Source organism: Cornus florida, unplaced genomic scaffold, assembly GCF_030987335.1.
Source record: "Cornus florida cultivar Cherokee Brave unplaced genomic scaffold, ASM3098733v1 CherokeeBrave_3.0.0_Hap2_Chr05, whole genome shotgun sequence".
Taxonomy (NCBI): Eukaryota; Viridiplantae; Streptophyta; class Magnoliopsida; order Cornales; family Cornaceae; genus Cornus; species Cornus florida.
This window is the reverse complement of record NW_026775575.1, coordinates 65,025,222-65,039,379: the sequence shown is the minus strand read 5'-3', so window position 1 is coordinate 65,039,379 and position 14,158 is coordinate 65,025,222. Positions and strand designations below refer to the sequence as shown.

General features: G+C 34.9%; 1 protein-coding gene across 1 annotated transcript; it reads right to left on the bottom strand.

Annotated features, from left to right (window-relative positions):
- Positions 1 to 3,031: 3,031 nt before the first annotated feature.
- LOC132309377 (membrane protein of ER body-like protein) lies at positions 3,032 to 7,611 on the bottom strand. Its single transcript, XM_059807694.1, has 8 exons — positions 7,304 to 7,611; positions 6,052 to 6,381; positions 4,908 to 5,072; positions 4,596 to 4,685; positions 4,491 to 4,500; positions 4,241 to 4,389; positions 3,978 to 4,039; positions 3,032 to 3,451 (listed from the first exon to the last, which is right to left on the bottom strand). Exons 1-8 carry the CDS (start codon positions 7,452 to 7,454, stop codon positions 3,032 to 3,034), a joined length of 1,377 nt encoding a protein of 458 aa, XP_059663677.1. The 5' UTR covers positions 7,455 to 7,611.
- Between the last annotated feature and the right edge of the window lie 6,547 nt (positions 7,612 to 14,158).

Sequence of the window (14,158 nt, the reverse complement as noted above, 5' to 3'; positions counted from 1 at the left end):
ACAATATTCTGACACAGCCGGCACATCCCACGGTGTCCAACACGCAAAACAAGGCAAGGCGAAAATCCAAAAAAATTAAAAAATTCTAAAGAATAGAAAAAGAAAAAAAATTAAGATCATTACAGGACATTAGTGTTGAGAGTTCCTGACACGATTATTAAATGGGTCAGGTTAGTGTTAATCTTTTCAATAAAGTACCCTTAGATTAACACGACATGATTATAACAAGCGAACAGGAATTGTCACCTTACCTTTTTTATTCACTGGCAAAATTAAAGACATGCTTCTCGAACACTTATCAACTCTTCAATTTTTAACATTGATCGCAATTTTCATGCCTCTAATGATCTTAGATTTTAAAATAATTTTACATTTGAATTCAATATATTGGAGTTTAGGGGAATAGTATATATGATATTGCAAAGAGGGCTAAATGTTAAATTGTGAATTAATTTGAAAATAATTTTTCTCACTTTGGCTCATTTTAATTGTCCACCTTTTCTTCTTCCTTTTTTTTTTTTTTTTAACCATCCCAAAATAACTATCCCATTTAAAGAACATAAATGCATTTTTTTTTTTCAATAAGTAACATAAATATATCTTTTCATATATATCCTTTTAAGGTTTTTTTAAAAAACCATTCAACTTGACAATATATTCATTCAAACTTGAAAGGATAATTTAATAAATTTAAAACCGGACAATGCATTATTTGCATGTCCTCTTAAAAAGTCTCAATTTTCAAAAGGGACTATTTTTATGGGACAGAGATAGTATTATTTAGTCATAAAATTATTTTTTTTCAAAATTTATTTTTAAGAAAATCCAGCCATTTGGAAGGGAAGTAAATTAAGCAGGTGTAGGAAGTCAACTTTTGTTCTAATGGGAGAGTTAGACTTTTGATTTTTTTGAATTTGAGTTCTTAGATATTTTTATTGAATTCATCTAAGTGGTGCTTGCTTAGTCGCATGTACTAAAAGACTAAAGTAAATGGAAAATAAAAAAAATGCCTAGGTCCATGTGAGTTTTCTGATTTAATAATTTATACTAAGTTGTTACCTTGACTTCAAAAATGTAGGTTAAGGTTGACTTAGGTATGTTATTTATTTATTTATTTATTTATTTTTTATTTTATTTTTTTTACATCAAAAGTGTGTTGTAGTGAAGCAAAATACGAAAGTGATTTATAGTGTATTTGGTAATATTTATTGTGATTGCTTTCGCATTGCAGAAATAAAAAAAAAATTAAAAAAATCCTCTTAAAGTCTTAAATAACATTTTTAACTAACTATTTAATATTTTTATAAGGTTATCGAACATGCTTCCCAAAAAAGTTAACATATTCTAAATCAGAAACAAAAATAGGAAGCAAAAACAGCAGTTGCCAAACGAAGTCTTTTACTTCAGACTTCATATATTGCGTGTCATCAAGAATTACTTAGTTTTCTACCTCATATATCGCTCGTCATCATTTCATAAAGAATATGATAATGATACTTTACGGTTTACCAAAAGAATATATAAATTGAGCATTCATATTGACGCCCAGACAAGTTCATTAATTATCACAAAATTGTGGTAAGGAAATGTGAATGTCCGTCTTATAAGATCTCATTCAATATTCTATATATATAGTAATATTTTTTGGTCAATTCAGTGCTTGCTAATTAATTATCCTCTCCCTGCTACTTAATACATGTGATTTATCTCTCTAGCTGTAGCTAATGCAATATAATTTTACAATTTGTCCATATAAAATAATCAAATTGGAAGTATATTTATGTTGCAATTAATTGTAAGGATTGACTGGGCAAGTGTTACAAGGGGTATTTGTTTCACATGGAATCCGGATGAAAAGTGAAAGGAATATAAATTGATAGATATGCAACACTATCCAACACCTTAAATTTTTAGATAAATGGGCACACCCTAGACCTTCTTTCGAATATCCCGATTATAAAAATAAAAAGTTAATGATGATAATAATACAATAAGTAGCCCAAAAATTGGATGTGTTTTTGACTGTGTTTATGTGATTGAGAAGACATGACATCATCCCTTACACAAATAATTTGATACTCACTGCAGAAGAGTTATATTGAATTGCCTAACCAAATGATTTTGATTTGATTATTTATGCAAAATACAAATAAGTGGAGGACTCTATTATCTTATTTATTGCATAGATGACCAATTAAAAATAACAGACCTAACAATTTACTGCAACAACTCGGTGTAAAGCTCATTACTTAGGCATCAAGGATTTTTAAGAAGAAATCATTTACCCAAAATTCATTGTTGCACCAAACACTGGATATGATTAGACTAAAACTCATGTCCTCATCATTCACAGATTCTCCAAATTCCAGGCGTATCATGGAAGAGTGGGAGCTTTCCGCCTCTGTTATCCATCCACCGGCTAAGCCTCCGGATCAAATTTAGTTCGTGGGGGAGGCATCTTCTTTATGCTCACTGCAGAGTGTTGTGTCCTGTAATGGTCAATGGTGTTCCTGTTAGCTCTTTAGAGGGTTGGGTTGCCTTTGGGCTTTGGGCCTTGTTTCCTTGGGCTGGTTATCATTTGGTTAGCCTAGGCTATCTATCTCCCAGTGTACAATGTTCAATGCTTATATTAACAATTTATCACCAAAAAAAAAAAAAAAAAAAAAAAAACCTACTTTAACACTAGTTTGCTTCAAGTCGACCTTCTATCGGCCAAGTACGCTTTTATCATTGCACAAGTGGTTTTAAAAGCCAATTTTCTTCCCTGCTTGGATGACGACTTTGTGACACATTTTCTAGAAAGATATGTCATTGGACATTAATTGGATCAAAGTAGTGTAGAAAAGAACAAAGACTGCAAGTCTACACCAGAAAATAAACTTGGACAAAAGAGCATAAAATTTAGAGAAAATGAAATTACAGGACATGAAATAAAAGCATACAACTTAAAAAGAAACAGCTGCAAGTGACAATTGTTGTATATAAAGAATTGCCATGAACAACTTTATTTTCATCTGCTCTGATCACGACATCAATAGGACCCCCAAGCTGGATTTCCTGATCTCGTATCAGGAATGGACAGAGTGACATCTACACTTGAGTCGAACCAGCCGAGTTTCTCCATGAGTTCCTTGATTAGATAGCCTACGGCGTAAGAAACTCCTGAGACCAAAATGGCATTACAGACATAGGACAGTAGAGTCTTTGTGTAAGGCTTGGGAGGCTTTCGGACATAAGCCTTTCCACATGCTAGTATAACGATGCACAAAAGAGAAGCCGCTGCAACTGCCACGAGCTTTAGGTCTTTATTGTCACTCTTCCAAAATGAGAAGGCATATGTTACAGGAGGGATTAAGCCGAAAAGTAGAAACGATAGCAGAGCAACTATGGCATGAAGTAAGCACTTTCCTCCCAGTAGTTCTTCGTACTGATCATTTTTGAGTTCCAGAAGCTGAAAGGTTACAAATGAGTTACAGATCCAAGAAAATAATTATAAATGCAAGAAGGGTAAAATAATAAGAAAAAAGAGGTCTGAAATAAATGATTAATGAAGATCCTTTCTCATTTTTGGTAGTGTTTACATAGCTTGTTCATTTCATGTTATGCATACAAATATGTGACATGGGATACTCAATCCATAACTGTAGTGTTATCCCCTTTAATTAATCAGCAACATCAAGTACCTAAATTTGCCAAGATTCATTTTTCCTTTTTATAGCAAAGCTAAATGTAGATTTTTCATAGTCACATGTACAATATCAACCAGAGTTTTCAAACATCACATCTTCATTATATATATATATAGAGAGAGAGAGAATCCAGCCTTTTATGTAACATGGTCCTTTTATAGATATATTTCCAACTGCAAGTCCATCTTCCTTAAGAAGTGAAAACTACACTCACTACTGGTAGCCTGTTTGTGTTGCTCAGAGCGCACGCGCACACACACAGCAATGTTGACATGGAATCTTACTCACTTTTTGACCAATGATGAAAAGTCCACCAATCAGATTTGCCAATCCCAAAGCTACAATGTTCACTGCAACCACTCAAGAAAAAAATCTCTAAGCAAAATGTTGAGTAATTCATGAAATCAAAGGACAGTTATATACTGACCTTTCCCTACATTCAACACTAAATGAAACTTAGTACCTACCAAAAACTAAATCCAACTATTGTATACTGATCTTTTCTACAGTGTCGTAGACAGCGAAAGAAAACAGAAGTTCTGAACACTTACATGTGGTAGCATCAGCAGCCGCGGCAGATGACACAACACTCAGGCTTGCAATTGATTCCACTAAACCGCCATAGACAATGCTTTTCAGGATATCCAATGTTTTAGAACCTTTTGTTTCACTTCCAGTTATCGGTTCTGTTGGATCAGGACTAAATTTCACATTGAATTGGACTGTGTTTATATATATATATATATATATATATGATTTAAAAGGCTAATCCACTTCTGATTCCTAAGTAGTAATCAACACCAGAAATACCCTATTGTCAAATATAAGACTTAAATGGTAATTGGAAGAGAATAGCACGAGTAGACACGGTTAGCAGGATTTGCAGAGAGATTATAGTTTACATACCTTTAGGCTGTTTGGCGTCATCATTCTTTGTATCTTTAATTTTACTCTGTGGCTTTGTGGGAGGTTCGGCCCCTTTCATGGGTTTTTCATCTGCATAAGTTCCAATTTTCTATTCAGTGTGTCACAATTTCCTAAAAGAAATTCTTACTAATGTTAGTGAAAGCTGCTAATGTTTAATTTCAATTCATTTTAAAATATCCCTTTTTTTGGAATGCATCTCCAAAAAACGATTTCTTAACATTGCTCCCTTGAAAGACTAAAACTCAATGACTTCAGAGTTTTTAAACTGTATTTTCTGTTTAATTGCATCACCTGGTTCCCCTACAACGTCGATTCTGTGATCCCGAGGTGGCACAGGTCCTTGAACTCCATTATTGCATATTGTTTGGCCACTTTGATCAGGCTGTGCTGCATTCAAGATAAGAGATGGATCTGATGCCGGGTTCTTATTTTTTCTTCCAAACCCAAAAATTCCCCCTGCTTGAATTAAGAAACTAATTAAGATCATAACAGTAATGTGACCTCTGATGCTCTATAGATTTAGTAAAGAACTGAGGAACTAGAAGTGTTTTTGCCACACCAATGTAATCTGATAGAAGGATTTATTCCAATTCCTTAAGCTTTATCACCCTATGCCTCCCTTCACATTTATAGATAGCAAAACTTTTTATACTTGTGGTAACTTGAACAATGCAAGTCCTAGTCTTTGAACACCCAATGATTTCTTGGAGTTTAAACATGGGAAGTTAGAACTCATTTTTACCGGAAAATCCACCAAAATAAATTCATTTCTTTTACAAGATCTGTGTTATATGAAAATTGAGCAGAAAAAACAAACGGAGAAGAGTGAGCTGGTCTACATTGAAGATGTAAGATGCTATGATAAACATTAAACAGTAATTGTTGCTGCCAATAACAGCCAGGAAAATACCAAATCTTATTATGACAGGTTTTGATTTTAAATTTTCTCATTCTAAGTAAATTAAGCTTCCCCTTAAAAGTTTTGAGGATTTGAGAATCACCTGAAAGCTTCAAACTTTGTGTCATGATCAGTGGACTAATAGTGGAGCTAGTGGCATTACAAGTTTTTGTCCTACTAGCACACCTAATTAATTAAACCTTAAAATGCCCACAAATAAAGCATCGTGGTCCCTTATATGGTGACAGAATGATGATAAAAGTCGAAAACTATGCCATTACATTACCTTATTAATTTGATACTCACTCCTTGTTCAGTTACAACAAAGATGTAAAATAAAATGCAGTATATAGTATAGATAACCATGAATGTATTACTCAAATCATTATATGACTAATCATTGCTCAGAAGTAATATCAAACTGCACAGCGGATGAAGATGAAGGGAACAAAGAGTAAACTATCGGCAGGACTGCAATGAAATTTTACCTTCAGGAATGAATATAGTGAAGCATGATAAGCATCCCAATGCACAGACGTTTCTTTCTACGAAGAATAACCTTGGTAATGGAAGAATTACAATTAGGACAATACAATGCATGTGTGTCCATATCCTCTACTGTCCTCTCGAATTCCAATTCTATCACTACCTCTTCACTCTCTTCATTTTCTCTTGTTCGTTTACCTACAAGCTTAAACTGTGCATCTAAGGCATATGAAATTTCACCCTTCAGATTTTCTCTTTGACGGTTGATGTCATTGCTTAAAATCTTTCCATTGCCCTGATCTGTAAAATTCAACTCAGAAAGGGAACATTCAAAAGTAGCATTTTTTATTCCAGAAATTCCAGTAGTTATTGTTTCAGTACCTGCAACAATGCACTAAATATTAAGATAGAAAATTGTTGTGCTTAATTTGAATGCACAGTTACAAATAGACACATATTAATCCACCCAAAGAAATACAAAAAAAATCTGAAACATTTGCTAGTTAGCAAGAAGGAAACTGGTTAATTGTCAACTAATTTTTATGTATATAGCTGGTTTTCTAAATCAGGCCCATAAAGCTTTGGAGCATAACATATATAAGCAGTCAATAATAGCATAAATTGAATGAAAAACCAGCAATCATTTATCTTCATCTAATATATATATATACATATACACACACATATCCAGATTCCTAGATAAATTGAATAATTATTTAACTGAAAATAAAGCATATAATAAGGGATTGTCACCTTGACAGCAGAAATTTTGAGTCTTCTAATCTGCTCTTACTGCCATTACAATATCAAAATGTGATAAATCAAGGATATCCAAAAGTAAGAATTTCCTAAATATGATCGGTCCAAGGACTTGCAATTCAGCCGCAACATTTTCCACATTCTTTCATTCGCAAATAAGGTCAAAAGCCCAAATAAGGGCAGCATCCCCAGCTGAACATTGATACAGCCAAGCAAGTACAGGACAAGCCAACCATGCAAGCTATTATCAAAGCATAGCCAACAACATGAAGGCCAGCAAGTATAAACAGAATTAAAATCAATAGTGAGATCAAGTATGAGATCAATATCCACGCAAAGCAGAATCTGAAGTCTAAGTGTGGTAAGGTATTTGAGACTATGAGAATGGGACCGTCATTTTCATCATTTTGCATGAGTTGTCTGCAGAAGCTATTTGAAGGAAACTTAAAATGGCAAGCAAGGAAATTAAAACAACTTGACACTTAGTACAATGCATAAGGAAACAAATAGTTGAGAGTGGTTAGTACAAGTGTGATATATTTACCTCTATTGTTGTCATGGTAAACACTCTCTCCCAACCTTCCCTTGTCCTCTCCTTCTTCTTTAGTAGTATTGTTTTGATGCTGAGGCCGCCTTCTTTGCAAAGCCACTTCCACTTCCACCTCCACCTCCTCCTGTTGTTCCATTACTTCCATTTCCCAGAAGCACAAAAGGCTCACCTGCTTTACCTTCTACTAAGAGAGCTGCAATGCTTCTATAGCTCATCTTTAGCACTCATACTCTTCTTATATAGCCACATTTAGGTCAATGATTAATATGAACAAATATATATAATATTAAATATATATATATATATATATATTTATATATATTATGACTGAGATGAAAGAATGCAAGCTACAACTTTTCATCTATGAACAAACAGAACATGAAGCTTGCTGGGACCTTTTTTTACAACAAAAGACAGAAAATTAATCATAAAACTAACACATTTCACCGTTCACTTTTATTCATGAATCAAAATGCCCTTCAGCCCTTATCCATGAAATACTAAAACGCCCTTTGCAAAGCTTCTTGGTGAAGGGTATTTTGGTCCATAAATAAAAATGAACAGTGAAATGCGTTGTGTAATTAGTTTTGGTCTTTTGTCAAATCTTGTAAATATTTGATATAAACTGTTAGTTTTGTAATATTTGCTCCAAAAGTTGTTGAATTTGAAACTTTCCCTCTTATAAATTCATCTCATTAGCGCAGGAATAGTGGATTGTCCATGTGAGTTTTCTGATTAATAACTAATACTATTTTTTTTTTTCTTCCTTGACTTTAGAAATGCAGGTCAAGCTCAACTTATTTTTCTGATCATGACTTCATAAAGAATACAAAATTAATCATGGTACTTAAAACAATTTATAATATTAATTAAGATCTTATAATCCAATCAGACATTCACATTTCTTTACAACAATCTTCCTATATAATTAATGACCTTGTATGGGGCTCAATATGATTAGTCAATGCTTGGTAATTATCCTTTCTTTGTTACTTAATATGACATGTGATCTCCTCTCTCCAGCTCATGCAATCCTTACAATGTGCCTATTATAAAGGAGACAAAAAAATATATTAATAGTAATGATAAATTGAGCAGTGGTGTGTTGTGTTGAGAGGGTACACAACCTTAAATTTTGTTAGTTAGTTAGTTAGTTTTTTTTTTTTTTTTTTTTTTTTTTTTTTTTTTTTTTTTTCAAGTACTCACACACACTTAATTTTTTCAGACTATTTGGTTGTGGTAATTGAACTTCCAATGATACACCAGTGATGGTAAAACTTTGCAGTACACAAATGACAATTCAATGAGTTTCATTTTTGTCCAAATAATATGCCAAAGGCTATATCTGTCTCTTGGCTTACTGATATAGAACCAGAAGAGAAGTTACAGGACGATAGATATATGATGCATTCTAAACAATAGTCTAGCCTCATGCAGAGGCAAGACTGCATATGTCTAACCCTTCCCTAACTACGCAGTGACAAAAACCTCGTGCATTGTGCTATAGTGCTAGTTCTATTTTACTTGGAAAATAACCAACCATTATGATAAATCTTTTTATTGGATAATTAATAGTCTACAAATATGTAGGACTCTTAAAAAATAGATCAACAAAACTATAATGTGAAAACAATGTCAATGACAGTAGCTGGTTTACCCTTCAAATTCAACAATCAACTTGAAGAATTGAACATTATTCCAAATAATTATTAAGACCAAATAATTATTAGGTCCTCCACATTGCCTCCTAGTTCAGAAGACCAAGGAAGAGCAAAGTGAAAAAAACATACAACTTATAAACAAACAGCTGCAACTGCAAGCCTACAAGTGACAATTGTTAATTAACAAGTGCCATGAGCAACTTTGTTTTTCAGGTCTGATCATGACATCAATAGGACCTCCAAGAATGATTTCCTGATTTCATATCAGGAAAGGACAGAGTGACATCTACACTTGACTCGAACCAGCCAAGCTTCTCCATGAGTGTCTTGATTAGATCACCTACCGCGTAAAAAACTCCTAAGACTAAAACGGCATTATAGACATAGTACAGTACAGTCTTGATGTAGTACTTGGGAGGCCTTCGAATGTGAGCCTTTCCAAATGCTAGTATAGCGATGCACAGAAGAGAAGCGGCTGCAACTGCCACTAGCTTTAGGTCCTTATTGTCTGTAATGACCTAAATCGGGGGTCTGGATCGCTAACCGAGTCCTTAACCAAACCCGAACACAAACTAGGGGTAAAATGGTCATTTTACAATGTAAGAGGATAATCCATCCTTAAACTTATCAAATGAGGTTTAAAACAATCATTCTGAATCATACCCTGACACTCGGTGAGGTTCTACAGTCATCGATTATGATTTCCCAAAAGTATCCTTACCCGGTTCAAGGGAAATTCCGATATTATTCCACTAAAACAGCCATAACTCTCAACATGAAGGGAATTTGAAGATGAGATTAGTCTCATTAGAAAGCTAACACAAAATCCTTGAAAATGGACTCAAGAATGATCCTATTTGGATTCAGAATGGATAAGTTATGACCGTCCGAAATTAAGTGATCAAAGCTGATAAAACTGTGAAGGGCAAAAAGCCCACCGGAGGGCTGGAACCGGTTCCCAAACTTGGTACCTATTCCACATGGACAGAATGCCCAAACATGAATCAAAGTATCCTTTAAACCAGTTCCCGGATAAGGTACCGGTTCCCCAAGTCCAGAACCTGAAAAAAAATGCCCAGAAAAGCCTAAGGTTGAACATTTGTACACTTAGGTACGCCATTGTCCCATAGTGACCTTAATCCAAGTCCAAAACTGGTCCTAACACAATGCAAAATAATGCTCTACATGCCATGGTCACTTACATCAACAAGTTAATGGAATGCGACATCAGTTTTCCCATTCAACTAAAAATTAATACAAAGTCTTTACACTTTTGTCCCAAATTAACATTATTATGGAGTATAAGCACCTAGTTATATTACAAAGCCATACCATACAACTTAATACATTTTGATGAGCGCTAAAAAGTGCGCATTTAAACCCTTTAAGCTTGAACATTCTAGAACCTTTATTTATCTTATTTTTCCGTTTTAGACTAATTTCTTATTATTTTCCTTTTTAGGTCAATAAAGTTAAAACGAGCTAAAAATGGCTTCTTAAGGCCTTTTTGGAGTCAAACTAAGTCTTTGTGAGAATTTGGAGCAAAATGAGGTTAATGCTGAAAAACTGCCAAGTTGGATAGATCTGAGAAACGTCTGATAAATCTGAGAAAAGTCTGATCGATCTGAGAAAAGTTGGATTGATCGAACCAACTTTGATCAATCGAACTTTTCTCTGATCGATCGAACTGTTCGTGAAAGTTATTAAAAAGCAGATCTGAATCTCATTTCGACCCAACTTGGGCAGAGCTTGTAAGGGAAGATTCTAGGGCCGAGTTCTCACATATTTGGGCTCTCAAAGCCTTGTATATAAGAGGGATTCAACCATTTTTGTAGAGAGATTGATATATTTCATTGTAATTTCTATATTTTCATTACTTTCTCTCTCTAGAAAATTAGAGATTAGGGTGAGAGGAGAAGAGAGAAGTGGAAGCACATCTCAAGAACACATCTCTAGATCCACTTACTCTTTCTCTCTCTAGAGTTTTAAAGAAGAAGAAGAAGAAGATGGAGCCATGTTTGGAGCTTACCCTTAAAGGTTTCATGACCACATCCACCTCCTCCATGATTGGCTAGATCTACACTTAGGGCTTGGATAAGCCCTAAGTCTTGTGTAATCTAAACCCTTGCATTTCTATTTTTGGGAATTTATATATATATTGTTTTGATTAGTGTTCTAACCTTGTGAATTTAAAGAATCTTGGTATATATGTAATGACCCTAAACTAATACCATTTAAAAAAACAAAAATTTAGCATAACATCCCCTAAAAAGGGGATTACAACCACCTGCTCAAATAAAAAAAACACAATGGCCCTTCCTGGCCTTTCAAAACACCTCGAACCTGTCTCAACACATAATACAATTAATATACTCCAACATCCCATCCATCCGTTCATTATACCTCAACATGGCTCATCTCATGGTGGAACATCTACATACCGTTTAGTCCAAATTATCATAATTACACCCCCAAAATATAGTTACAATAACAAGAGTTCACAAATCTCTATACCAAATATAACAAACTAAGATTTTACAAAAATATGGGACTTAAAACAAAAATAGCAAAAAGAAGTTTTCTAATCCAAATTAGGCCTGTGGTGGAAAGTCATCCGCCACTTCTTTCCCGTTTGCTGAAAAAAAATTATTAAATAATAGGGTGAGCATAAAGCTCAGTAGGTAGCACTTAAGACACGCATTTTGTGTCCTTGTGAATCCATACAAAGAATGGATCAATAGGAATGGGGATCATACAAGGTCGGGATAATACAACATTCCAACCAACTAAAGTACAAACAATGCAATGCCATGGAATGCAAAATGCATGCCGATGTCGCTCCCCTTTTTTATTTCCAAAACCATCACTTTCAAATTGTTAATATAACCCGCCCTTTGGTGACCCCGCAGCGACACGAGAGTAGGATTAGCTAGTATCCCTAACCCTTGGTAACCCTGCGGCGTTATTATGGGGCCCAGCTAGCTCAACCACACTAGGGCGACTCCCTAGTCCCCTCTAGGCTATATTAACACTCAGGCCCTTTGGTACCCCTGCGGCGACCGGGTTTTCACAGAGCCATTTCATCAAATCACTTTCCCAAAATTCCCCCTTTTTGTTTCAAAACAAATTCTCCCATTTCATGCCCAATGTAAGTGCATGAGTGAATCAATATCATGAATATATTCATCATTTCACAACCAACTCAATTTAAGTAAATTTCTTAAGAAATATATACAACAATACATCTAGCATAATGAACATATTTTAATCATCACATAGGGCAAGTTTTTCACATAAAACATTTAATACAAGTTCTCACATAGCCACATACACATGTTCTAACTACTTTAAACTACAACTAGCATAAATAAGCATGTCTTGCAACAATTTAAAAGATGTAATTCACATAGGAGTAAGAAAATTGTGGATTAAGAGCCCCTACCTCTAGATTGAGCAAAACCCTTGAAATGGGTCTCTAAATTTCGAAATCCAAGGAGGGCACCAAAGCTGAAATTTCTAGTACTAGTGCGTAGAGCTCATCGTGCTCTTCGTTTTGCCTCAAACGGCATTTAAATCCACCAAGTATTGAGTGATATACCCTCATTCAAAGATTGAAAGAGAAAAGAAAAAGAAAAAGCACAACAAGAGAGTGAGAGAGAGATTCAGCTGGGAAAGAGAATGAGGGTTGGAAATGTGGTCTTTAGACCACTCTTGATATAGTGGTGGGTCCCACCACTTTTCAATTTCTTTTCCCTTTTCATTTTCTTCCATTTTACACCTCACACATATAAATGCACCACATACAAATACCACTTAATCCACATAAATTAAAATGCTTTAAGTGCAATGAACCCAACCAAAAACCCGTACACAAAACGTGAAAAGACCGAAATACCCTTGCATCAACGAATTACCAGCAAAATGAAAAATGTAGAAAATTGGAAACGTCACAATCTACCTTCCTTAAAGAGATTTCGTCCTCGAAATCTACCCTCCTTAAGAAGAAGGTCCACAGCCACAAATCTCTAAGAATACCTCACAAAACCTCGAGATTATAAACCCACCGACATTACTACCTTTGACTTTGGATGTCACCAATACCACCACAGAAACTAATACAGTTACCCAACTCTTACCACGTCACAACACAAGACCGACCGGACCATACGCCTGACTCATAATGGACATCGGTCCACTCAACACTGCCACGAAAGGCTCCTAGCCCAAAAGATAAACGGTCACCAAATTACCAATTAAGACGACATCCAACCATAACTCATCCTCTAAAGAACACACACCAAACCACAAACAAGGAATCATGTCCATCTCTCAATCCATTTCAACTCTAGTCCATACGTCTCTGACAGACCAAACACTTACTATCCAAGAAGGAGCTACACCACCACATAACCGTACCAACAAATACTAATCATACTTATACAACAATCATTACACTTAACAACTTCAACATGATCAAACAATGAGTCCTCCAATAACTACATATACATTTATCACCAAATCAATAAGCATACTATCCTGCACTCAAGGCACAATTTCTCGAAACACGATCTTTAATAATTAATGATTGTACCACTAACCCGTTATCAAACACCCAATACCACCTAACACCTTTCGTCACTCAAGATAAATCATGTAAGTCTACATTGTCACGCCCACACAATGTACAGTACCATACTCTCACAATCATTAACAAGTCGGAATGATCATTAACCTTTGACCCGACATCGTGCCAAAGAAGGATTGATTCAGGAGAAATGGTTGGCCAGACCATTCTCATCCTCAATCCGATCTCGACATAGACATCGTCCCTGTCCTCAGGTCTAAACCTCAAACACAATCTCACACAGTCTACAAAGCTACCACAAGATCCACTTTCTAATCAATCCATCGTTCTACATAACCTTAAAAATTATACAGTTATACACCTACTCTCAAAATTTTAATCTTAACACAATCACATAACCATAATAAACATGACAATGCGGCACCAATGTCCCAATCACCAACCAACATCAACTTTCTCTAATTTTCTCATAATACCTATACCAGCTAAACAACTCCATAACATCATCCAATCCAATTCTAACCTCGTCAAAATATACAATGCAACTATCTCATACCTAAGGTCTAAAACCCAAGATCAATCATTCCTATTATTCCCAATGGA